This window comes from Salminus brasiliensis, chromosome 5 (assembly GCF_030463535.1).
Source record: "Salminus brasiliensis chromosome 5, fSalBra1.hap2, whole genome shotgun sequence".
NCBI lineage: Eukaryota > Metazoa > Chordata > Actinopteri > Characiformes > Bryconidae > Salminus > Salminus brasiliensis.
Genome location: NC_132882.1, coordinates 27,437,203 through 27,465,099, shown reverse-complemented (window position 1 = coordinate 27,465,099; position 27,897 = coordinate 27,437,203). Strand labels below are relative to the sequence as shown.

The following is a 27,897-nucleotide window of genomic DNA, read 5'->3' as shown; positions in this document are numbered from 1 at the left end:
CTGTTTATGGGCACTCTGGACCTCCGACTGGGGTGAAAATTTACCTTCCTCCATGGCAATGCCCCAAAGCACTGTCAAATAAAGGAGTGGCTCCAAAGAAAGTCTGTGAATGTCCTTGAGAGGCCCAGCCAGAGCCCAGACCTGCATCCATCTGAAGATGTCTTTGTACCGAATCTTGCACGTATATGCTGAGAAGAAGGGGCAAAGATGCATCAACCAATATTAGGCTAAGGGTGTGTTCAAATATGTTTTACCCCCTAAATAACCTATTCTTGTCTCTAAAATAAAACTGCATATTTTCTTAAAATGTTAGATTTTCTTCAGAATGAATAGCGATTGTGTGTAGAATTTAAAAGCTGTAAAAGCTGTGGCTGTGACTTTTGTACACTTTTGTGGGCATAAATAAAATGAGTCAAGACGGTTATGTAACAGTATGAGGGGTTTTACAGCTCTGTTTTGTGATTTATGCCAGATTTTCTTTCAAAGATGATACAAGTGTTTGAGGTTCATGGTCACATCCATTTACCAAGCTGTCCTTATCCACTAACTACACCAAGATAAACACATTTTCCATTCTAGGGCATCTTTGATGTATGTAGCTTGAATTCCTTACTCTTTCAGACAGTCCAGGTCGCAAGTGTGGTCATGCTAGTCAACCAGCTTGGTCATAAGAGTTATAGCGTAATAGCTAGCAGACCAGCTTAACCACCAAACTCCAAATGAAAACATGTTGGTCAAGAGCTAAGCTGATCAAACAGTCTGAGCTGGCCTAGCAGTCGTGAATGGCCTAGAATGACCTAAACGTACGCTTCACTGAGGGGAACATTTTATTATTATTATTATTATTATTCTTACTACTACTACTACTATTAGTATATACTGGATACATAGGATAATTGCAATGTGTAACTCTCTCTTTAAATATATGTATGAGAAAATTCCTTGGTTCCTCCCAAGGTTTCTTCCTCCAGCACTGAGGGAGTTTTTCCTTGCCACTGTCATCTTTGGCTCACCGCCTTTTGGAGGTTTTAGGGTTTTATGTCTTTTTCAGTCTTGTTGATCTCTTATTCACTTACTGATTCTGTAAAGCTGCTTTGTGAGAACGGCAGTTGTGAAAAGCGCTGTACAAATACATTTGATTTGATTTTTATTTTATATTATATTATATATTATATCAAATCTATCTTTATGATCTATATGGCCAAAAATTTTTTTTTAATATATATATATATATATATATATATATATATATATATATATAAATTAAATTAAAAAAAAATATATATATATATATATAAAGTAAATATATAAAGTAAATATATATATATATAAAGTAAATATATAAAGTAAATATATATATATATATATATATATATATATATATTTATTTTTTTTTATTTTTTTTTTGGGCCCTTCTTTACAGCTCTGTTTTGTTTATGCTGGACATTCTTGTCAAAGCTGAGACGGCATAACACAGGTTTGTCATTTCCACATATCAAGCTATATTATGCGACTATGCTGAGACAAAAACCGCTCCCATCCTAATTTGAATTCCTTGAAGGACGCCACTCCCGGACGCACCGCTAGGGGGCGCTCTTCTGCAGTTATTCAGTCACTCACACACACCTACCCACAATCCTATCCGGACTGAGAAGTTCCTTTACCTGTCCGCACTTGCCGCTGTGGAGTCTCTGAGGCTGACTTTTTGGTTGTTTTTTTTTTTTTGGTTCCTTCAGCTGACTCGGTTTCTCCTGCTCTTAAAGAGATGGACTTTTTGAAATAATAATAGAAACACTGAGCAGTTCAAACCAGGGCACTGCAGCAAATGGACTTACAGCACTAAGCAGAAGAAGAGCCGAGTTTCACCTGAAACCTGCTGCTCCTGGTTTCTTCAGAGCTCCCCTCCTTTCGCACATAGAGGCACATAGAGGCACAGAGGTCTTGTGGAACAGGAAGTGTCCTTAGTTCAGTATGGTGAGTACTGTGAGGAGAAACGGCGCCTGAATCAGAGTCGACTCTAAAGCTGACCTGGATGTTGGATGTTGTCCTCCTGAAGAGCTTTGTGGGCTTTTGGGAAGGAGGTGGTTTTGACCCAAGGGCTGTGTGGTGATCGTGGCTTTGGTGTGCTGGTGCTGTGAGTGAGGAACATGGCTCATTGGCTCAAGGTTCAGGTTCTCGGTTATGAGCAAATGTATGGAAAGGCAGCAAAAACAAAACCCTTGACTTAGACTTCGGGGATCGGGGAGTATCTTTGACTTTGACTACCTGTCAGTCAGGGAACTGTCCAGCAGGCTAATGGGGGTGATAATGGGCAAATAATGGGCGCGGCCTTTCTGATAGCTGAACTGCAGAGTTTTGCATGTCGAGTTGCCATCAGAGGGCAAAGGAGCTGAAGAACCTAAGCAAGGACTTTAAGGACACTTCGATTTCATACTGTTTTGGTGTCATTGTGTATTAAATAAGCACTAATATGGTTACTGAACTCTTTCCTCCTCAGTTTTGCTGCCCTGTGCTAAACCTGACAGAATTTGTTGTGACTGGACTGTTCTTTCTTTCTTATAGATTTTTATTTGGCAACATCCACACCCTATTCCATGGCCCTATACATCACTAATTATATTACGTTATATTGTATTTTATTCTATACATCCAGCTCAGGACCAGCTTTAGCTGATGGTCCGAGCTGGTCTGTGCTGGTCTGTGATGGTCAAGGTGGCCACCTGCCTGAGGAAAACCTTGTTATCTAGGCGAATAACTGGTTGAGCATCTTAGCTCTTGATGGTCTAGATCGTCCATCGACATCGTTGATGGTCTAGATCGATGGTCTGCGCTGCAGTGGATAGTTATTGGCGCTCTATCTAGAGAGTATTCCTGGCTTGCACCCAATGAGTCTGGGTAGGCTCTGAACCCGCCGTGACCCTGACTAAGAACATGGATGGATGGATTGATTGGTGGATCGACCGACTAGATGGTCTATCAGCATAACTATCATGACCAAGCTGGTAGTTGGGCTGGTTATGTTGCACATTGCTTGACTGGTTTGGTCAAGCTAGTTGGTCAAGTGTGGTCATGCTGTTACTGGTCAGTCAGTTTGGTCATGCTGGTTGAAGTATGGTGTTCTCTACAAGTTGTGCAGCTCTAAAAGAATCTCATTCTTAAAAGACTACTCGAGTCCCAGCTTGATTAGCTCGGCTGTAATTTAGAGGGAGTGTCTAAATTTAGTCATCTTCAAAGAAATATAAGGAACGAAAACAGTCGCTTCCTGAAGTTGATGTGTTGGAAGACTTTGGCATGAAGTGATGGCTAGACGACAGGGTCAAAACGTCTGGCAGGTCTTGTGAGGTTTTTCTAGTTCACAGTGGTCTGTATGTACCCTATTTTCTCCAAGGTAGGACAACCAACAAACCAATGACCGGTGTCCGGTGTCATGCGTGCCCAAGGCAGTGATGTGATCCATAGATGCTCTACCTCACAACTTGCAGGACTAAAAAGAACCGCTGCTAACATCTCGATGCCAGATACCACAGGGCACCTTCAGAGGTCTTGTAGAGTCTGTGCCTTGAGAGGTCAGAGCTGTTTTGGTGGCACAAGGGAAATCTTCACATTAATAGGCAGGTATGGATGATCGGTGTGCAACTTCAGACAGGGCTGTTCATCATTTAAGACTCAAATTCTCCCACATGCTGATGGAAACCAGATAGCTTCAGTTCAGGCTGTTCTGAGGTCAGTAGAAATGTCTGGATGTATCATCTGTATGGGAAAACCATAATGTCAGCCTTGTTTTAATGACATTGTTGGATAAAAATGTATAGATAATGGCCATCATGTCAATGACAAACCCATTATGTCCATAAAATTGCAGACAACAAAACTGTTGCCAAGCAGTTTGTTCTGTATTAAGCACTAGATGCATGATAGCAAGGAGCTGGTGGACTTTATGCAACATACATTTCCTGTCATTTTTGATTATATTAAATTAACAGTTTAACATCCATTACAAATGAAATGTGTGTCAGGTTTCTGTTCTGTACGTGTGTTTTCTGTCTGGTTAGTGTCTACAATACTGTGCTAGGTACAGAGATGGAAAAGTCCCTTCAGAAACCTTCCAAAAGCAAAAAGCTGAGACTTTCCTAAAGCAGCCTCCGGTCAAATGGGGTTATTAACTTGATTAATGCTAACCTTACTGGTGGTAAAGTCGGAAAACATGGTGCACTATCCCAATGGACTCAGAAGGCCTCCTTCTTTCAGAGCTACACCTCAGTATGTGTTCTCTCTACTTCAAGTCATGTCCAGACACGTGATCCCTAGATATACGTAATCTTTCATTTGAAACAATTTCTCTGCTCTTTTAAGGCAAAAGAAAGCATAAATTAGGATCGCCCCCCCCCTCCACTCTTACAGGAGAAGACCATGCCAGTTTCCTGAACACAGAGGAATGAGACAGGAGCGTCTTTAAGTGATAATTGTCGCAGCTTCTTTCTGTGAAGTTGGCTGTGATTATCTCAGGAGCGAACTGGTAGTTATCTCTTATCCCACTGTTATGCCCTGTGAAGCACCTAGTCAGCTTTAGTGACTGGGGTAGATGTAAACAAGTGTGCAAAACCTGCTAACAGCATATGTGACAACAGGGCCAAGTGTCATTGCTTGTTAAATGGACTGACATGATTTAAGGGAAGTGATGCTCTGCGATTTTCTGCATGGTCCGCTCACTCATGTATTTCCACTTATTTTAAACCACTTCCCATAACCTTACTTTTGCTGGCTCAGGGTTAACCAGTAAACCTTTTCTCGTATTTATTAACCCGATCAAACCACCACGTCACTACACTGTGAGTTCTGTGAGCCAAACAGTGGACATGTGTGTCTAAATGGACTGCTAGCTTGTAGACACCTTCTCATCCAGCTTCTCTTCTGAGATCAAGGACGAGAATAGGGAGCTTCCATCCTTTGCTGCACTACCAGCCTCTTCAGACTCTTCTGGGAAGGCTTCACACTAGATGTTGGAACTTTGCTGTGAGGATTAGCTTGCACTGAGATACAGGAGCAATAGTGGGGTCAGGTACTGATGTTAGATGTTTAGTTCTGGGTCACATATGCTACTCGAACTCATTCCAAAGGTGCTGGATTGAGCTCCAACACTCCAAAGAACATGGTTCCACTGTAGCTATAAATACAAGCTATATGTACACAACTGAACACCTGTGTCAGCAATTGGTGCATGTTAAAGGAGTTAAATTCACTCATTAGAATAGGGGTCTGTTAACTTGGAGGTGTTTTAAGGTGAAGATTCTTTGGAGTATCAAAAATGTGGAGTACATTGCGGTATAGGCTACACACAGGGGTGCTGCTATAGAGTTTGAGCCCCATGAAAAGAAATTACACTGTGCCCCTCAACTCTGAACAACTCTGCTAAAATGCTCATTTAATACATTTTGTTTAGAGACCCTGTCAGTCACAGGCCCCTAACTTTCCCCCTACACACATTGATCTGGTTCAGACAAATAGAAGAATAGAAAAAGGATTTTAGACATGATTTTATAAAACCTTAGCATTTGTTTCTATGAAAAACAGCAAGTGAGACACCCCTTAAAAAGCCTGAGGGATGGAATCAGTGATACCGATTAAGATTTCAGTGTTTTAAACTTGACAGTGCGTTGAAATCAAGAATGATAAGTTCTCTCTTCTATCTTTCAGGGGAGTAAGGAGCGATATCACTGGCAGACGCAAAATGTCAAAGTCAGTGGGGTGGACGACATGGTCCTCCTCTCCAAAATCAACGAAGATGCCATCACAGACAACCTGAAGAAAAGATACATGGATGACTACATTTTCGTATCCTTGAGGCCTAAGTGCATTCCTTTCCCCACAGGTGCCTTCAGGCCTTAGTTTTAATCTAATGTCACAGTACATCACTAAAGGAAGTATTCATTCTAAAGGTGTAGCAATAGACTCGGCTCGCCATTCAGTTTGATTCATGATACTTGGTTACAGAGTTAATGTTCTCATGATGATTTAAGCAAAATTAAAATGACACAAAACAACAACTGTATCTATGTTGTTAGACCAGAGCTGTGGGTTTGGAGAAGTGTGTTGCTGATTGGTGCCTGTTGTTTGCACATTTTGGTGGTTGAACAATGCAGACACATTAGATATTATAATAAATAGAATGGCCATGCTCCGAAATTCATTGTCCCATCACTTGGTGTCACATTTTGATATTGCATTTTTAGAATTTATCAATGTATTTTACACCTGTACAATTTCTGATCAGTGTAAAAGTATTTTACGGCAGGAGGTCTGCTTTGTCCCATGACAGCATCAAAGCAAATAAATGGCAGATTAGCAGCTGCTGTCAAGCTTATACTGGGTATCAGTATTGGGCTGATATCAGCAGTAAATGGGGGGGATTAAAAACTGAATAAAATCCTGAAATAGTGCAGAGCTGCAAAAGGTCACATGATGACATTAATAACCACATGATAATGTCATAACAGTAGGGGTGGCGTAGTTCAATGTTTACTGATACTGTGAGTGGTATATCGATTGCATATTATGATGAATGGACCAATAGAGTCCAAGAGAGCATGATTGGCCTTGCTCTCTCAAGGGTGGGTTGATGCTAGTTCCTCCTCACATTACGTCTAGTATGATGTTGGTCAGCAAAGGCATCTGGTAGCTGTTGTATCTTGTACCTCCAAGCCCACTGGCTACCTAGCCATGATGCATCAGCAGCGGTTTGGAAAGAGGCGGTGGCTGACTTCACATGTGTCTGAGGACATGTGCTAGTCTTCACCCTCCTAGTGTTGAGGGCATTGGTAGTGATATAAGGAGTGAGTAATTGGTGGAAAATAGGGTAAAATCATTTTTAAAAATATAAATAAATTGTATAATTTTGCCAACTGTTCTGACCTGCAGTAGGACTGCAGTACTTCTTAAGAAAAATTGCTGTCAGTGTGTGCATGAGTTACAAACTCCTTGACCACCTGCATCCAGACGTACATAGGTCCTGTGCTGATCTCAGTAAACCCTTTCAAACAGTTGCCGTATTTCACTGACCGTGAAGTGGAACTCTATCAGGGAGCTGTGAGTAGGACTTGCCTTTCTTACTTAGGATTTTGTTTCTGAATGTTCCAAAAAAAAAAAAAGTTTCTTATATGGTTTTTGATTTGGGCTTATGGTTCTAAGAGAAAGGTTACAACTGGTGTGGAACATTTACTTTATGTTGATGTTCTTTGCAATCCCACATCTCGTTTCCAAAAGAACTATGCACTTAATATTCTCATGCTAGTGGTTCTTCTATGGGCTGTAGGCACCAAAGAATCCTTTTTAAAGAGTGTAGATTGCCTGGAGTAGGATGATGTGTAAGACTTCTACAGGATAACTCATTTAATCAGGGCTGGACTGTTGCGTGTCAGGACTTGCCATAGTGTGCTCTGAAGCTGCCTACTGAATGGAGTTCAAGTATTTCAGAGTGTCAGGCTAAATCTAAGCATTGTAGCTGATTGAGAGCTAGCAACATTTTCCCTACCCTGGATACGAGGGCAGGCTACCTCCTGGTGATCTGCTATTGTATGTAACTCTGAAAATGTTTGTTAAAAAAAAATTAATAGTACACACATATGTGTGTGTGTGTGTATGTATGTATGTATGTATATATATATATATATATATATATATATATATATATATATATATATATATATATATATATATATATATATGTGTGTGTGTATGTAGTATTTGGTTAAATTTGATAATTTGTCCAACAAAAGCCATTTTATGCTGATACATTACAGTGCTGGCTTGTGCACCCCCAAGAGGCTGTAAATTTCATTTCACTGGGTGGGTCTGTAACTCCGCCTTAAAGATGAAATGGAGAGAATTGTTCTCTCTATTAAATAGAGAGAACAATGACCAATGAACATGACCCATGGTGACGCTCCCACTGATTGCTAAGAAGCAGAAAAGCCTTGGATTGGCTGTCTTCTTCCCTGCCCGTGACTCACTAAGTCCCACCTCCACACGCTCCATTACAAACCCCTCAAGGTGCATTTTTCAGATGAGCTGAGAGGGCGGGAAACCCATTGATATGGAAGGTGGATGCCCTCTCTCAAAACGTAGGCTGTTTGTGACCCCCCACCATGAAGTAAAAACTTGGCATACTTTGATAGATTTGATCAAGCCAGCGCCCAGCTAAATTCCACTTACTATCAGAGGAGACTGTAAACTTCATTATTTAAATCTGTCTATGTAAATGTTTGTACACTAGGCTCAGTATGAGAATCCACCACACATCTACGCTTTGGCTGACAACATGTACCGCAATATGATGATTGATGCCGAAAACCAGTGCGTCATCATCAGGTCAGGGTCATTCAACCTCATTGCTATTTACTGTCATATGATGCATAGATATGCATGTTAAATATGTGTGGGTATATCTAACAGCGGAGAGAGCGGGGCAGGAAAGACAGTGGCGGCAAAGTACATCATGAGCTACATTTCTAAAGTGTCTGGAGGTGGACCTAAAGTCCAGGTAAGTTCTGTAAAGCATCTTCTCAGGCCCAGCAGTGTTGGAAAGCTTTTTTTTTTTTTTAAGGGGACGTATCTGAATACAGTAACCACTAGAGACAATGTTGTTGGAGTTTGAACATACTTTGTTGATGTAAATGGCAAAGGTGACTTAATTTTAGTGTTTTTAATGATGTTTATCACTAAGACCGCGTTTGTGGTTGTCCATATGCGTCTGGGTTGGGAATGCATGTGTTTATAACATGGCTCAAATTCGTCTCAGACCACTTCCTGGAGGTGGTTTGGTTGATCAGATTTATATCTGGTTTAAATGAGTCTTGGGTGAGTTTACACATGCATTTCTATGTGGCTGATATAATCCTGATACTAAAAAGTGACTAGGTGTAAACGGGGTCATAGAAATATACATGGAATGTGAACTGGATGGCCATGGGTTGCTGGAGGTATCACACACATCTTGAACTTGTTGTCTTGTTCTTCTCTTTCTCTCTTTTCTTCTTGTTCAGCACGTAAAAGATATCATCCTTCAGTCTAACCCCCTACTTGAAGCCTTTGGGAACGCCAAAACAGTGCGCAACAACAACTCTAGTCGCTTTGTGAGTGAAGCTACCGGACATTTCCTTATGTGGTGGGAAGACTCATGTAGACACTCAAGTACAACCATTAAGAACTTCATAGCATAGAGGTTTATACATTAACTATTGCGAAGAATTAGCAATGTTAGCATGATGTGGTAATTATTTAGTAGGTTTTTATATGACTTCCGTGCACCCTATTCAGACAGTGACCATATTTTATGCATTCCAGTCCAGAAACCTTTAGGCTAGTGTTAGTGGCACCCTGTCTCTTAACGTGTGCAGGCTTGTTAGTGTTGTCGGCCTGTATTTTTTAGCCTGAGTATGGTCACAGGGTGTGAACTGTGGGGTTGTGAAAGTGCAGGGATGTAAGACTGTTGTACACTGGTAGGCCAGCAAACGTTATCTCTGTTTTTAGACCTTAGGCTGTTTCTTCAACAAAAGCTGTGTGTTTTACACCTCAGGGGAAATACTTCGAGATCCAGTTCAGCAGGGGGGGAGAACCTGATGGCGGAAAAATCTCTAACTTCCTGTTGGAGAAATCCAGGGTAGTTTCTCAAAACCACGGCGAGAGAAATTTCCATATATACTACCAGGTAAAGTGTTACCCTGGCACATTTCCAAGCAAAGATGAGTATCTAAGTGAGCTCTGCTTCAGAATTATTGTCGCTGCTGTTAAAGGTGAATTAAAAAAAAATGTTGCCCATCAGCTTGATCTGCCCTTGATAAAAAGAGGGAAATCAAACCTGCGGTGAGAAAATGCTACTGTAAGCTACTGTAAGATGCAAATTTGTAGTAATCAAATTTGTGTGGAATCACTGTTAAAACAGCACAACTGTCACATGCCTTTAAAAAGAAATTATATATAAAATGAGGGGTAATAACAGAAACAAAGGTAATCTTTTTATTTGGATGGTTTGTTGTAGATGCCTTGTAAACGTTCAACTAACAGTTAACTGAATGCCTATTAAATGCAAATGAACTCTAAGTTGAATGGGAATGTAATCCTGCACCCTGACCACATTCAGGGTTAGATTTGAGGTTTAGGTAAAAGTTAAGGTTATGGTTGATTCAAGGGCAATGTTAAGGTTAGGGTTGGGTGTAGTGTCCCATTCAATAGACAATCATTTACATAAAATTTTAAGTTCAGTTGCATTTAATACATGTTCAGATGAAATTTAGTTGAATGTCAGGTTAGTATCTACGAGGTATCTACTCCTGACCATCCAAGTAAAGCAATACAAAACAAACACCACAAATAATTACATGAGCACATATATATGTATATATATATATATATATATATATATATATATATATATATATATATATATATACAGTGAGTCCAAGAAGTATTTGATCCCTTGCTGATTTTCTTCGTTGGCCCACTAATAAAGACATGATCATTCTATACTTTTAATGGTAGATGTATTCTTACATGGAGAGACAGAATATTAAAAAGAAAATCCAGAAAATAAATCTAAGGAATATATATTAATTGATTTGTATTTCATGGAGTGAAATAAGTATTTGATCCCTTAGTATTCATTAGCAGTTCTGGCTTTTACAGACCAGTTAGACACTCCCAATCAACTTGTTACCTGACCTGAAGCCACCTGTTCTCACTAATCACTTGTGTGAAAAACACCTGTCCACAGAATCAGACAGATCACACAGATTTCAAGTCTCCAACATGGGTAAAACCAAAGAGCTGTCACAGGACCTCAGAGTCAGAATTGTTGACCTTCACAAAGCTGGAATGGGCTACAAAAAGATTAGTAAGGTGTTGGATGTGAAAGTAACAACTATTGGTGCAATTATCAGAAAGTTTAAAGAGTATAACATGACAATCAACAGACCTCGGCCCGGTGCTCCAAAGAAGATTTCGCCTCGTGGGGTGGCAATGATGCTGAGAACAGTCAGAAATCGTCCTGCAACCACTCGGCAGGAGTTAGCAAATGACCTGAAGGCAGCTGGGACCACAGTTTGCAAGGAAACAATTGGCAACACTTTGCGCAACAATGGATTCACATCCTGCAGTGCCCGAAAGGTACCCCTGCTGAAGAGAGCACATGTGGAGGCGCGCCTCAAGTATGCCAATGATCATTTGAAAGATGAACCAAGTTATTGGGAGAAGGTTTTGTGGTCAGACGAGACCAAAATTGAACTTTTTGGCCTCAACTCCACCCGCCATGTGTGGAGGAAGAAAAATGCTGCCTATGACCCCAAGAACACTGTGCCCACCGTCAAGCATGGAGGTGGAAGCATAATGTTTTGGGGGTGTTTCTCTGCCAAGGGTACAGGGCTACTTCACCGCATCACTGGGAAGATGGATGGAGCCATGTACCGCACAATCCTGAGGGACAACCTCCTCCCCTCTGCCAGGGATCTGAAAATGGGCCGTGGTTGGGTCTTCCAACATGATAACGACCCTAAACATACAGCAAAGGCAACAAAGGATTGGCTCAAGAAAAATCACATTAAGGTCATGGAGTGGCCCAGCCAGTCGCCAGACCTCAATCCGATCGAAAATCTATGGAGGGAGCTGAAGGTCAGAGTTGCCAAGCGACAGCCCACCAACCTTCATGATTTAGAGAGGATCTGCAAAGAAGAGTGGGCCAAAATTCCCCCTGGTGTGTGTGCTAAACTTGTGGTTAACTACAACAAACGTCTCACCGCTGTGCTTGCAAACAAAGGCTTTGCCACTAAGTATTGAGTGTGTTTGGCAAGAGGGATCAAATACTTATTTTCCTCATTGAAATACAAATTAATTAAAATATATTCTTTAAAATTATATTCTGGATTTTTTGTCTTGATATTCTGTCTCTCCATGTTAGAATATATCTACCATTAAAAGTGCAGAAGGATAGTGTCTTTATTAGTGGGCAAACAAAGAAAATCAGCAAGGGATCAAATACTTCTTGGACTCACTGTATATATATATATATATATATATATATATATATCCTATAATTTGCTTTGGGATGTTACATTGGATGTATTTGGGTTAAACAAAACCAGTTTAACTTATTGTTTTAATGAAGTCTATGTTTATAGGTTGAACTTTCCAGCATACAGTATATATTACACCCCCAGTGTAATAGTATTTTTTAATTTTTGCAGCAGTGAATTTCTGTTAATTATTTTACTTTACAAAGTTCAGCAATGGAGAACTGTAGAATTACAGTTTCATCATTTGCATTTTGCAGTCAATCTAAAATTATATATAATGTATAATTGTTTTAGCCCAAATCATTTCTGTTATGACCACTTTTTTTTTTTTTTTTTTTTTTTTTTTTTTTTTAAAGATAGGTCAGGTAAATCTGAAGCAGTGTGCTGGCCAAAAACCCTTTGTCATCCATCAACATTGGATAGATCCAAGAATGCACAGTAAAAATAAGGGAAAGGGTTTTTGGCCAAACAGGTAGAGCAGTTATATTTGGTGTATTTTGCTTGCTTGTGCTGTGAGAAGGAGGATTTGTGAGGCAAATCCCAAGAGATTACAGGACAGTTGGACAGGCTGGTTGTGGTGTGCTGTCGCCTCAATGTCTAAAACTGCAATTAGACACACCTCTATGCAAACAAACTGTTTTGAAGGCTTGCCAGAATAAAGCTTCTGTCGCTGTTAAGCCACAAACATGTCCACATGAGGTTCGCTCAGCTCCACCTGGAGAACTTTTATGGAAACAAGGTTATGTGCCCAGATGAGACCACAGGTGGGTTCTGTGTAAGAACAGTCAAGCTCCAGTAGAAAAGAGCTTAATCAGTAAATGATTGACACAATCAAACATAAGGAGATACAACACCTGTCTGCCTCTCGCAGGAGTCTTAGACTAGGCCATTGTAAGATCTAAAACATGCCTACAGATTCCTTCAAAGAATGCCTCACCTTTAAGAGTACCCAATGCAGTTTTGGCGTTGTTGATGATTATTTGATTTTAGTCTGAGAAGATGTCTAGCTTGTATTTACAGCATTTTTCACCAACATGGTTCCACTGCTCTACTGGGCTTCATACCCCTCAGGATATACAAGGACTAGACAAGCTGTGTCTATGTGCATTTGCACATCTGTGTCAGCAATGGGTACTTAAAGTAGCTGAATGTGTTCATTAAAAGCAGTATCCAACAAACATTTGGACTTATAATGTGAATAATAATGATGATGCTATTGGAATCACATCAGCAATGGAAGATACTTGCTTTACAACCTGCAGCTTTCATATTGACCGAAATCAAAATGGATATGTAATGATGTATATATTGAACTGCAGAAGAGCAGTTTAGGTGGTGTTGGAATTGTGCACCTGATCAAAAAATTAAGCATTTCCTCATCCATGATGATTGACTTCCTGCTTTTATTCTGACAAAATAATAAAGTAACATTTTTGTTTATACAGCGTCTTCTCCGAAAGCTCAAAGCCCTTAACAAACATTAGGTATAAAACAGTAGAAGGTACTATGCATTCAAATGAATGTGCTTACAAACAGAATAATGTTTTTGTGTAGGTTTTCAAGTATAGGTGTGCTATGCTGATGCAGATGGGTTGATTTTTTTTTTAGTAGGCATTTTGCGAAAGCTGCAGTTTATTTACAGATCGAGATGGAAGACCAATGACGAGGGCATTGCAGTAGTCAAGACATATAGTGATGAATGTATGTATAAGACGCTCAGCATCCGTGCTGGACAGATATGACTGAATAAGGGCTATATTTCTGAGTTGAAAGGATGCAGACTGCCTAATTTATTAACATGTAAATCAAACAATAGTGTTGCATCCAAGACATCGCAGAGATCATTTACATGTGCAGATGAAGGAACACTACAAGTATCAATAGACCCTGAAATGTGACGAACAGAGAACAGTGAACTTGGGCCTATTTAGAATTACCTCCGTTTTATCAGAGTTGAGCTTAAGATGGAGCAAAAGGGAAGGTTTAGTTTGCCGAGTTAGTGAGTTTAGTTCAAGGATGTCAATAATTGTGATGTGTATGTATGTGTATATATTTTTAATTAACATAAAGTCTGTATAAAAAGCCCTCTGGGATAGGGTGGTGCAGGAGTGACATCATTCTCTGTATTCAAATAGGATACATGTGTCTCACCTCCAATACAAATAATCAACATTAGGTTTGAATTAATATCTTAAATGGGGTCAAATTCACTATTTTGTGATGTTTTTATTTCATAAAAATAGACATTCATAAAGTGTGTATAAACTACAACTTTGCTGCAACTTTAATCATGCTTTGAATAAGATGACCTTAGCAGCTAGAGATTAGCCTATAACCACTAACCAACAGCCAGACTTGTATTCTCAGAGGTGCAACAGTTCTATAACACAGACGTCATGCTGAGCTTTTCCATTCATATTTCATATTGTAAACAGTCTCTTCATTTTAATAATGGTTGTGTTCACAGTTATGTAATGTGGTCCCCTCATCAAATATCTAACTATTAGAATTGGACATTCTGCTTATCTTTATTAAGAGTGTTAATAAAATGGATGGCATAGTTAGTTAGTATGTGTAACCCTGTGTAGCAGGGTTTAATGTATTTCATGTGTGATATGTCAGATGTCTTGTTATCCTGTGGCTTTAGGTGCTAATTTGCCTCTATATGACTGTGTCCTTCAGCTCTTAACAGGGGCTTCCAAGGAGCAGAGAGAGAATTTAGGGATTACCACTCCGGATTACTATTTCTACATGAACCAGTCTGGCACTTACACAGTGGAGGACGTTAATGACAAGAAGGAATTCTCTGAAACTATGGTGGGCTTCAAATCTGTGATGTCACTGATTAAACTTTTTTTCCCCCCAATTTTGATCAGATACTGATTTAACTTTTCTCTTCAGACCACTCTAATGGAAGTATTTTGTTCCCCCCCTGTATTAAGAATGCTATGTCAGTCATAGGACTGTCTATGGATGAGCGGGACACTGTGCTGCAGATTGTGGCTGGCATTCTTCATCTTGGCAACATCACTTTCAGAGAGGAGGGCAACTATGCCATGGTGGAGAGTGAAGACTGTGAGTGTCCTGCATTCAACCACCTTCTAATAGTCTTGACCAGAGACTTTTATTTGGAACCTCTCAGTGTGGAATTAATAGTGGCCAATGCAGTTGGGTTGATGATTATTTAATGCTCTTCAACATGAACCTTGCTTGTATTTACAACCTTTTTCACCATCGCAGAGAACATGTATCCACTGTTCCACAGCTCAATGCTAAGGGGCTTTATACCCCTCAGGGTATACAGGGACTAGACAAGCTGTATCTGTGTCAGTAAGAATGGTGATATTGGGATCACATCAGCAGTGGAAGATATTTGCTTTACAACCTACAGCATATTACCACATTTATAACTCTATAGAAATAAATTAGGAATTTCTCAATGATAATCCAGATGATCTATTCCCAATTTCTATTATTTACAATATATATTTTAAATATATATTTAAATACAGGAGTTTGATGCGACTGCACTGTGCACTGCACAAACACTTAACATTTGATTTATCAAGGCTATTAGTTAATCACACTAGTTTTACATGACTGCATGCAATCACATGCTAATGAGGTGTGGGTTTTAAAGTCAGTGTGAATCAGAAGACAATGCATTTGCCGTCTATAGTTCTGATTATTAAGGAGGGTCTCTGAGCTAGCTGCTTGCTTTTACTTAATCATTGGAGGAGGGGAGTTAAAAAAATGTAAATGTATGTTACAAACCACCCCTTTCCTGTATACTCTGCTGTCACATCTTAGTTTCACTCTAGATAATTTGTAACTTTTTTCTGTTACTCTTGTGCAGTTCTTGCCTTCCCATCTTACCTGCTGGGAATTGCTCAGGATGGCTTGAAGAAGAAACTGACAAGCCGTGTCATGGACAGTAAATGGGGGGGCAAGACGGAGAGCATTTCTGTCACTCTGAACACAGAGCAGGCCTGCTTTACACGTGATGCTCTTTCCAAGGCTCTCTATGCCCGACTCTTTGACTACCTCGTAGATGTAAGTCTCCACACTCAGATCAGTGTATATCGTTTACACGTTCTTAGATTTGGCGCAGAAGAACCAGATCACACTGCACTGCCTGTGTCTGTTGATATTATAAATGTCTTGTTCTGTTTTGATTACATATTTTTGTACCTGAAACTTGAAATATGTCAAGTTCCTTATATAGAGAATATGGGGGGGGGGGCCAGTAAAAGCTTTGCTTTTACTGGCTGATATACTTCTCTATAAATCTTACTGGATAGTGTTGATGACCTCTCGTTGTGTCCTTTCAGCGCAGTGTGCTGTTAGAAAGCTGAAAAGCCTTGCCACCACTTACTTCCCAGGGTTTGACTTTCTTGAGTCTTTAGACTTTCTTGGCAAAAAATGAGCCGGTACTTCCCCTTCTAATGTGTGCTTAGGTCCAGTTTGGTTTGGCTGTAGTATACCAGTTTGTTTTTGAGGGAGAAGACATTGGAGAGAAGAGATGGTAAAAGCTTTGAGCTCCCCTTCTGTATATACTAGCACAGGAAAAGCAGTGGTCACAAAGCCTGGTTCGTATAGCTGCCCGTATTTTCATAACTAGCAGTAGAGTCTGGTGGTGATGTGCTATTCTCCAGTACTAACACCACCATGTTTGCAATTCACCGCCACATCTGACTGGAGCTTTCGTTGGTGAGCTGGGTTTAAGTTAAATATAATGGATCAAGACTGTTTTGAGGTTTTGAATTTATAGCCATATTCAGGTTTTCCTGTTTTATTATTATCATTATTATTATTATCATTATAATAAGTCTGGCATTTTAGGGACCTTTTAATATTTTGACATTTTGATAAGTGCTTTGATACAGGTTCTTAAACTTACCAACCAGGCAAAATAAAATAAGTGTTCCTATCAAACATTTTCTCATAATCCACTGACCATTCACTTCTGTCAAATCTAAAGGCGATAAACAAAGCCATGCAGAAGGACCATGAGGAATTCAACATCGGAGTGCTGGACATCTACGGCTTTGAAATCTTCCAGGTAAAAGTTAGACTCACTTAAATGTGCAAAATAGTTTGCAAATGTAGAACAATGAACATTTAATCATACCAGTGTCTTTTTTCCTTTTTCCACATGCAGCAAAATGGATTTGAGCAGTTCTGCATAAACTTTGTGAACGAGAAGCTTCAGCAGATCTTTATTGAGCTCACCCTGAAGGCCGAGCAGGTCAGGACAACAGCTTTTAGAATGACACACTGCTGCTTGTGTTTCTAAGGCATACTTCCTAAGGCAGTCCTGCAGTTTGCACTAAGACTGTGTCTGCTTCTGCTGCTTTCTGTAGGAGGAGTATGTGCAGGAAGGAATCAAATGGACACCCATTGAGTATTTCAACAACAAAGTTGTATGTGACTTGATCGAGTCTAAAATGGTGAGTGCCCAAGTCGTCATGAGATTGAAACCATTGTATGAATTATCAAAAAAGGGACATTTTTCAAATCAGGTGATGTTTTTTCAGGATTGAAAATCATGTGCATTTAATTAACTTGTGAATAAATAAAACTTTATTTATTTATTTTATTAATTTCCAGAACCCTGTGGGTATCCTGAGCATTCTGGATGATGTGTGCGCAACCATGCATGCCAAAGGTGAAGGAGCAGACCAGACTCTGCTTCAGAAACTGCAGGCTCAGATCAGCACTCATGAGCACTTCAACAGCTGGAACAAGGGTTTCATAGTGCACCACTATGCGGGCAAGGTAAGAGGCAACTCTCTAAAGCAGATGCAAGAGATCATTCGAATATTTGAAAAATAATACAATTTAGCACATTGTAGCTGTCAGGCAAAAACCTTGTATCTCCATTTTTGCAGTTTGGCACTTGTGTCCAAATTTCATGATGAGTTCATATATATATATGAACGTTTTTCCTTGACTGCAACAGTATGAGCTTGTTGAGCAGTTGAGTAGTATGTTGAGCTTGTTGAGCAGTATGAGTATTATCCTTGAATGTTAAAGATGACTCCTTAACTTATATATACTGAAGTTCCTGAAGATCTTGATCATCCGATTCAGTTATGACCAGAGTACAGATCAGACAAACAGCTGTTAAGTAGTAGGATTGCAAGCTTTTTCTCCACTGTGTTGATTTGGAATACCATCCCTCTGCTGACAGTATGGTGTAAATGCAGCCCTTTGAGTTCAGAAAGCATCATGTCATCACTGTCAGAGCAAAAATGATGAAGGCACCAGTAGATATTACCCAACATTATTTGGAATTAAATCTTTTTTTTTTTCACATTGACTTCTGTTATCAGTTAAGAAGGTTTTTTTCCTTTCTCATATAAAGTTGAGAAATTTTGGTTTTGGCTACATTATGTTTGTCTATTCTGATAGCATATTTTTTTTTATAACATATGTACACTGATAACTTTAAAATCACAGATCCGAAGTGAAGAACAAGGGGTGGGATTCGCATTTTAGGCAGCAAATGTACAGTCAGTTCTTGAAGGTGATGTGTTGGCAGCAGAAAAAATGTAAGAGACTTTGACTAAGACTGAATTGTGATGACTGGGTCAGACTGTCTCCAAAGCAGCAGGTATTGTGGGGGATTTCCAGCATGCAGTGGTCAGTACCAATAAAAAGTGGGCCAAGAAAGGACTACTGGTGAACCGAAAGGCTCATTAATGCTTGTGGAGAGTGACGGCTAGTCTGTCTGGAGAGCTAATTTAGTGCAAACAGCTGGCATGTAGAGTACATGGCTTCATTGGTCAATGCTGTTTTGGTGGCATTAGGAGGACCTACACAAAATTAGTCAGGTGGTTATAATGTTATGGTTAAAACTGTTGTGTGATATATATGTTTTTTCTTTTGTACAATCAGAAATCAGCCTCATCACTAAATATCTTACTCTACAGCAGTAACAGATTTACATTTACTAGTGGTTGTTATGCTATGCTATGATGTTATTGACTGTCTTAAACCGTTTTTTTTCCTACAATTTCTGGATTCAAATCAATCTTCATTTGAATGATTTGATATCGATTTGTATAAAAGCCCCCCTTTGGCATCCCAAGTTTACTTAAGTTATCAGAGAGAGTGGCCCTTACCTGTGATAGCTGGACATCCAGAGCAATGGATTCATACCTAAAAATCCATGCTCCCTATATTGACGACAAATGGAGACTCATGTCTCATGTTTTACAGACAAGAGCAACTGAATCCATTCACACGACCAGTAATCTAGCTTGTACATATACAACACAAATCATGTCTGTGGGCCTTCTTCATAACAGACTCTTGCGCTATACCTGAGTGTGTGGTCAGCATGCATGAAGGCTATGATTAAAATAAGAGGGGAGTTGAGATACTACTAAGGGAAAAAGTGACCAAGGGACCAAAGTGTGCCTTTCTATCTAATATGGACAGGACCCTTTTTCTAACCTGTGAGCAGTGGCCCCCCAGTGGGTAGTAGTGGTACTGCTACAGGCCATTCAGTGTCCGGACCTTTTATCAACATTTTACCAATCATAATTTTAAATTTAAAGATGAATAGTCACCTAAATCTTATTAATAAGGATCTGCTCTCACATCTCTCTCAACTCTCTCAAACTGTCACAGGTCTTTATTATGGTCAAGCAGACATGTTGACGCAAGGATTTGGACACAGAGAGGGAAGCTATTTTACATAGTTTTAGGTTTTGAACCGTTGATTTTGAAAGATCCACTGAATGAGCAGGTGTCCCAATACTTTTGTTCATATATATGTATTTACAGAAAGGCTTGAGTGACTATTAACTTTTAATAATGCTAGCCAACTAGCTCCAGTGCTAAAAGTAAGAAAGCAAACACCAAGCAAATCATAGCTGATCTAGACAGACTGCATCTGTGTCAACTTTAATGAAAACCTTAATTAAGAACTAAATGCACTTTTAGTGGGTTCAGAGAAGTGTGTGGGTATTTACAGGAAGTCTTGAGTTACTATACACTTCTAGTGTTTTTCTTATAGCAATAATAACTTCTTTGCTCTAGTGCTTAAAATTGTAAAGTAAACACCAAACATGTCACAGCTGATTGACTACATCTGGGCTAGATGAGAACGTAGAAGTATCTCCTGGCGATTCACAAAGGCTTGTTCTAGTGTTCCTCTTTGACATGTTTCTTTGCCCAAAGAACAAAAGGCCTTTACTTATTCTTCAGAAATTGTCGCATCCTGAGGCCTTCAGAAACTGCAGTTGTGCATAAATACAGTTGGACAACATTTTCTTGTCGGTGCATGCCAGGGAATCAATCTTTTGCCTGCTCAGATGCTCCTGATTCAAAAAAGCCAATGACCGCTTTACATGCTATTCAAATGAATAATGACCTTTGCTTTTCTATAGGTCTCATACAATGTGAGTGGCTTTTGTGAGAGGAACAGAGATGTGCTCTTCAATGATATCATAGAGTTGATGCAAAGCAGTGAATTGTAAGTATTGTTTTTTTTGTTTTGTTTTGTTTTTTTGCTTTGTCTGTGCCTTTCTCATGTTTGCGCTACAGGTAAAGGACAATAGAGAATGCGGTAGTAGAGCTAAAAAAAGGAATTTGATTAGAAGGCTAGTGACCATGACATATGTTATACATATCTCCATGTTTTAACCAGTCTGTTTGAATAAATATGCCTTAATACATGCCATATTTAAGTTTATATGCATTGTTGTGCAGTGGAATTAGGATTTCCTGGCAGTAGAATTGGTGTTTTTTGGCTTACAAAGGTATTCTATGTAAAAGTTTTAATATTTAGGAAAATGTTGTTCCAAATGACCTCTCTCTCATGTTTATTTTGATATATATATATATATATATATTTTTTTTTTTACAAATGCATCCTATACATTTTTTTTTTTAGCGATGCCATAGAATAGCACTATTACTATTATTATTACCATAGCACTTTTTCACGTTTGTAATAGAGATGTGTGCATGTGAAGAACCTTTTAACATAAAGGTCCTTTAGCAATTTTAGCAATTTTACTTTTATCAATTTAATCTTTTAGCAGCTCTTTACATATGCCTACATTTTCAGTGCCTTACTCTCATAACTACACTACTGTCATAATTAACATCAGTTTCACCGGCCTTACAATAGAACCTTGTGGGACCCCACAAAATGTGTTTAATATGCTTACAAATAATTCATAGTATTTTCTGGATGAGGATTAATGACAGAATACAAAATCGAGTGAGGGTTAGTGGATTAAAGGCTCTTTCCACTCACATAAGAGGTTCCTCTGTGGCATCGCTCAAAGAACCATTTGTAGCACTTTCATTTTTCAAAGTGCATAGCAAATAATAATGTTCTCTCTGTGTGGACAGTACTTTTATCCAAGACCTTTTCCCAGAGAACCTAGAGGCTGAGAAAAAGGGCCGCCCCACAACAGCAGGTGCCAAGATCAAGGTACAAGACTTACTATAGAGGATGGCAATGAAACATGTCTTTCATGAGATTCATCCTTCACTGAAATGTCCTCTGTTCTGGCCCTTGCAGAAACAGGCTAATACCCTGGTGCAGACACTGATGAAGTGCACCCCTCACTACATTCGCTGCATCAAACCCAACGAGACCAAGAAGTCACGAGACTGGGAAGAGAGCCGTGTGAAACACCAGGTGGAGTACCTGGGACTCCGGGAGAACATCCGAGTGCGCAGGGCAGGCTACGCCTTCCGCCGTGTCTTCAAGAAGTTCTTACATAGGTGAGCCTAAAGACCACACACAACCATTATACCAACCAAGTCATAATGTTTTTTGCCATTTGATTTATGATATTTTTACAGATGTTTTTTTTTTTTATTGGATATTGTCACAAAAATATTTAGATATGCATATGAGATTATCAAAGCAAATGTTCTGTGCCAATGTGTGTGTGCGCGTTTTTTGTTTGTTTGTTTGTTTTGTTTTTTTTTAAATAACTTTTATTTGCCTAAACATTCCAATGAAGTTGTCAGAGACAGTCACACTTATTTTCAGGTTATTCTAGGATATTTAATATGATAAATAAATATAATTTTTTTTTTTATTGTAAATTTGTAAATTACTTCACACCTGCAACTGAAGATGTTGTTTGTAAAGACAGTAAAAAAAAATTATCTAGGGTATGTATTGCATATGTTTATCAACAACACAGACATTTACAAAATAGAAATACAGAATATATACACACATTATCTTACATTATACACATGCTGTACATACACTACACATACTCTCTATGTACAGTATTGCACTGCTTAAAATGTACAGGTTAGATTTATAATCTGAAATGTTTACATTACTATTTACAAAAAGATACTGGATAGGTGTGAATACAAGTGTAGTGTGAGCGGGGAGAAGTCTTTGTGGGTGCAGTGTTTATCTGTCCGTTACCAAGTTATGAAGCTTAGAATACCAGAATATTTTTTCTGGTATTTTCAGAATATTACCAGTGGAGTTACACTGGTAACTTGATATTTCTAACAGAAAATGAAAAAAGGCTAACTTCAGACACCAAACATCTGGACTGACTGTCTACATTTGGGTGTAACATGAAAGTTAGATTTTTTTTTCATTATCGCTATAACTGCAGGACGTATTTTAGTACAATCATTGCACATAAGCTGTTGTTAAAAATATTGTCATGCATAGGTATGCGATCCTGACCAAAGAGACGTGGCCACAGTGGCGTGGAGATGAAAAGCAGGGTGTCCTGCACCTGTTAAGGTCTGTCAACATGGATTCAGACCAGTACCAGCTGGGCAAGAGCAAAATCTTCATCAAGGCCCCAGAATCAGTAAGGGTTCTTTGATTACTGTTGTTCATTTTCTAAACATGCTTACACTTACTCTGCTTACTGTATTATTTCATAAAGGGCTGTGACTTTTCTGCTCTGCATACGTCTGTGACCATTTTGCCTCAAAAGAATCTTTGTAAATGCTCCTAATTTGAGCCATGCCCTCCTTCAGTGCTCCCATTACATGTTTTCCCAAACGGATTTATTTTAGTCCTGGGCAAATTGAATTACTCTGCAGTTTGGCAAAAGGAGTACATACCTGAGGCCTTGTATAATTACAATATTGAGAGGTAATTCAGTGTCACAGAACGGAGCAAAATAATCTCTGGTTGTTCGTAGTGGCTGGTATTCTCAAACCTAATCCCAGGATTGGTCAAGAAAGGCAGCAATTTGGGTTTTGGCCATAAATTGTTGATTTATAGGGGATATCATTATCAAGAGTACTTTTGGAGAACTGCGGATCAGAATTAGGGTGTTGGTACTATAAGGTTTACATGTCACTCACGGTCACCCACTGTCCCCTGTAGCTGTTCCTTCTCGAAGAGATGAGGGAGAGAAAGTATAATGGGTATGCTCGGGTCATTCAGCAGGCCTGGCGCAAGCATGTTGCTGTTCGCAAATATGTCCGCATGCGAGAGGAGGGTAAGTGTGTAGCCTTTGTTGACTCTTTAGGTGACTCTTCATAACATAACATACTTTCTTACACCATAGAGGCCTGTAAACCTGTCTGTGGAACTTGGATGTTAAGTCAGATTGCAAAACTGGGTTCTTGTTCATTTCAGCATCGGACATCCTGTTAAATAAGAAGGAACGCCGGAGGAACAGCCTGAACCGCAACTTCATGGGCGACTACATTGGCACTGACAGTCGTCCCGAGATCCGGCAGTTTGTGGGCCGTAGAGAGAGGATTGAATTTGCTGATGTTGTGATAAAATATGATCGCCGGTTTAAGGTATTCACAGCATGGACAGATAAGAATAGAACACATAGATTGTTTTAGAGGTTAAGCTTAGTGGTTTCAAGAAAATTAAAGACATCTAACACAGCATCCTTTATGGCACTAGACTGTCAAGCGCGACCTCATCTTGACCGCCAAGTTCTTATACTTGATTGGCCGAGAAAAGGTGAAGCAGGGTCCAGAGAAGGGGCAGATTCGAGAGGTGCTCAAGCGACAGATACAACTGGAGAAAATTCAGTCTGTCTCTCTGAGGTATGCTTTGCATGCAATATAGATTTTTAATCAAGACAAAACAACAAAAAAACAAAACTTATTAACCTATGTTCGATCAGTAGTAATTATACATAAATGTAAGTAGTAATTACAGAAAACCTTTTCCTCTGTCTCTCCCTTCAGCACTCTGCAGGATGATTTCTTCATTTTGCATGAGGAGCAGTATGACAGTGTGCTGGAGTCCATCTTTAAAACAGAGTTTCTGAGTCTGCTCTATAAACGCTATGAGGAGAAGACACAAAAGAAGCTTCCACTGAAGTTCAACAACTTGTAACTTGACTGTTATTCTGTTATTTCTCATCAACATTTTTCAGTACCTAGTTTGTTATACATGGTTTTTAGTGCAATTGCATACATAAAGTAATATATTCCTTTCCAGTTAATAGTGAAATATTTTAAGCACTTTTAATAATGTAAAAAATACTGAATATACACTTACCAAGCAATTTATTAGAAAGGCCATACTAACACTGGGTAGGGCCTTCATTAGCTCTCAAAACATGGATTCCTCAAGTTTTAAAAAACGTACATGTGAGATCCTCATACATTCTCGCATGATTGCATCACTCAGTTCCTGCAGATTTGTTAAGTCTCTGAGGCTCCAGTTCTGCCACATCTCAAAGGTGATTTGTTGGATTTAGATCTTTGTGACATAAAGTAGCCCTTAGAAGATGGGCGATTTGTGGCCAGATGGCTGCACATGGTCAGCAACAATACTTAAGTAGTGATGATTGATTGGTATTAACAGGCCCAAAGTGTGCCAAGAAAACACCCCCCATGTTATTACACCACCTCCACCACGGAGTGTTGACACAAGAGAGGTTGGGTCCATGGGTTCATGCTGTTGGTGCCAAATTCAGACCCTACCATCTGGGTAATCAAGTTTCATCAGTCCAGACTAGGTTTCTCCAGTATTCAGCTGTCCAGCTTTGGTGGGCTTGTGCCCACTGCAACTGACGTGGTCTGTTGTAGCCTATCTGCCTCAAGATTTGACGTGTAGTCACTGACATCACATTTCCCCTCATCTCTAAAGTTTTATGTGAATATTAGCTAAAGCTGTGGACCATATATTCATGTTTTTTTTATTTAATTTGTACTGCTGTGACAATTGGCTGCGTAGATAATTCCATGAATGAGTAGGTGTACAGGCCTTCCCAAAATGCATGGTGAGTGTATAATTGTATATCTTAAAGATACATTCAAGAACTCTATATTTCTCTGTCTGTTCCAGACTTGAATTTAAGGTCAAGAAAGGAGGCTGGGGTCCGTTTGCTTCTTCTGGCTCCCGGCAGATTCAGTTTCAGGCAGGTCAGGGAGAGAGTGCAGTCCTCAAGCCCAGCAGCAAGACCCTAATTGTAAGCATTGGACCAGGCCTTCCCAAGAATTCACGTGAGTCTCTCTTTCTTTTTTTGAACATCTACTCTTGTTATTCTTCATACTTTATTTCTCAATAAATGTTTCTCAGGCAGCTAGCAGTCTTTGGGAATTATATTAAATGTCATTTCTGTATATTATCGGGAAAGTGTATGGTTGTTTGACCTTAAAGGTCATATCTTCATGTTGATCTCAGCCTTTGAAAGCATGACAGATCTGTGATGCATGGGATGACGCACAGCAGTGTAATCAAAGCTTTCTTGGACTTCTTGGTTTTCAGGACCCACTCGACTCGACAAACGGAAGAGCAGATACATGGGAAAATCGTCCCAGAGCACAGGGAGACGTGGTAAGACCCTATCAGACCCCATGTTAAAGAGCCTGTTATTAAATTGGCTTTAAATTAGATCGTTAAAAAAATACTATGTTTTCAGAGCCCTCCGTGAGCACAGGTAGAGGAGGGCTAAAACAGGGCTTTCAGAACTCTTCCAGAAGATCTCTGCTCCACCAGCAGTCCAGCATGGATCAGCCCACCCTACCTCGCTTCCACGGGCGTCGCCCCAGCCAGAAGCAAAACCAGATCAACAGTGATATGGGCTTCATGAACGTGCCTGACCAGGGGGTGGCCGGGTGAGATTAAAAGAATTGTTAATTGTTGTAACTTACTACCTACTTAATAGATATAAGTCGACCTGTTTTATCATTTGTCCAGTAAAAACAATTGATATTGAGGTTCCACAAATGTATCAGCATCAACAGGAACCTTGTGATTAAACTTTGGTAATGTCTCTTTAAATATGATGAGAGAACGTTTGGCTTTGGATTTAGATTTAGGAGAAAATCCCCTAAGTAAGACATTTTTCAGGATGGTCAGGCGGTCAGGATGTTGCCTTTAACTGGCAGTCACGGCTGTTTCATCAAACCCGTTGTCATCAGAGTACTTCAAAAATAAGTAACTCTGCAAATTCATCATTTCCTCCCGTGGCTGCATTTTCTAACTACCTCAATTTGGTGGAAGTATCATTAATCTGGCAAACCTGTGGTGGAACAAATCATCCAGATTCTAATAAAAGAAGCAGAAACACTGAACAGTTCATCATGTGACACACACATGCTGAAAACAGAGCAGTGTTTCTGGTTGCCGTAGCAACCCTGCAGCTTAAAATCCTGTCTGTTCTCCAGCTCTTTAATACAGTTTCACCATCGCTGCTGTTTTCAGACTGTCCTAGCAGTTTCACCAACCTTTTTGTTGATGATGGATTTCCCCTCCCTTCTTCAGTTGGGTGCCTGTGCTTGTGCATGTCATCTTTCATAAGTGTTTCTTCTCCTCTCACACTGTGCATGTTGTCCTCATTCTGTCCTCACTGTAGACTTCATCGACGACTTTCGAAAGAGGTCAAGCCTGTCCCTGGAGCAGGGCTGCCAAAGCCTGCCCCGAGGCCCAAACCCCGCGTCCCGCAGTGCCGTGCTCTGTATGCGTATGACGCCCAGGATACTGATGAGCTCAGCTTCAATGCAGATGACGTCATAGAAATCTTAAATGAAGGTAGGCAACTCTAACAAGTATGAACTGACGTTAAGTCCACAACTATTGGTTGCAAAGGCACATTTGGATTGCTGTGTGTATATCCTGTGTGTTCTCTGTACAGACGCCTCAGGTTGGTGGTTTGGTCGTCTGCGTGGAAGAGAAGGCATGTTTCCTGGCAACTATGTTGAGAAGATTTAGATCAGGAGACTAATGGAAGAAGAATTGATCATTATGCATTATCAATCAATCATTATGCAGCCAAAGATGAGAAACAAGTGTAATAGTAATACAAACTCTGGAGCCTACAGCTGAGGCTGTACTCCTTAAAGAACAAGGGACAAAATGAGCAGCTTGACTCACATCTTCATAAATGGATCATTTTAGAATTTTTTTTAATTGCTTTTTGAAAACAATCACTACAGATTTCTACAGTGTAATTCAAAAACAAACAGCAGTTATTCAAATTGATTTTAAAACCTAAATCGAGTTATCAACTTATTGTATTTTTATTTTTCTTAAAGTCATGTTTATATAAATGTTTGTTTTATATGTGCAAACATATACGATTAGCCTAAGTACTTCCATTTTAACATTATAAAATAGAAGTTCTCATTTTAAAGGCTCTGTAATAAATGCAAGCTTAAAAGCTTAATCATTTGGATTTGTCAATTTGTCAAAATATAAGCCAACAAAATACAGAGTTCCAGGTATTTTATATAGGCAGACTGTTGGTGTGAGGCACGTCCTGCCATGCACTTTCCTGCCTTTCCAGACGATGTCCATTGGAACTTCCTTCGTAAGAAATGCTGGCCCTTTTCATTGGTGCAGTACCAGCGCACTCTCCACTGAAACCAGAATTAGATTCGTCTCGAGGGACTAAAC

The 27,897-nt window shown here is 39.6% G+C and overlaps 1 protein-coding gene across 1 annotated transcript; it reads left to right on the top strand.

The window, feature by feature from the left end:
• The first annotated feature begins 1,681 nt into the window (after positions 1–1,681).
• Positions 1,682–27,587, top strand: myo1eb (myosin IEb). The gene is made up of 27 exons (XM_072678899.1): positions 1,682–1,974; positions 5,695–5,832; positions 6,994–7,083; positions 8,270–8,364; positions 8,449–8,536; positions 9,039–9,128; positions 9,572–9,703; positions 14,742–14,876; positions 15,002–15,134; positions 15,916–16,112; positions 17,041–17,121; positions 17,221–17,307; positions 17,423–17,509; positions 17,670–17,837; positions 20,459–20,544; positions 21,432–21,513; positions 21,604–21,809; positions 22,738–22,882; positions 23,410–23,524; positions 23,665–23,834; positions 23,947–24,092; positions 24,237–24,383; positions 25,345–25,502; positions 25,768–25,836; positions 25,922–26,117; positions 26,858–27,033; positions 27,137–27,587. The coding sequence occupies exons 1-27, from the start codon at positions 1,972–1,974 to the stop codon at positions 27,211–27,213; spliced, it is 3,297 nt and encodes a 1,098-aa protein (XP_072535000.1). The 5' UTR covers positions 1,682–1,971; the 3' UTR covers positions 27,214–27,587.
• The last annotated feature ends 310 nt before the right edge of the window (positions 27,588–27,897 follow it).

What these genes read in the sequence shown, in the direction of transcription:
- myo1eb (XM_072678899.1), top strand. An exon ending in TTCAAGAAGTTCTTACATAG is followed by an intron (nt 21,810 to 22,737) that starts GTGAGCCTAAAG and finishes TGTCATGCATAG; the next exon opens with GTATGCGATCCTGACCAAAG. An exon ending in CCAGAGCACAGGGAGACGTG is followed by an intron (nt 25,837 to 25,921) that starts GTAAGACCCTAT and finishes CTATGTTTTCAG; the next exon opens with AGCCCTCCGTGAGCACAGGT.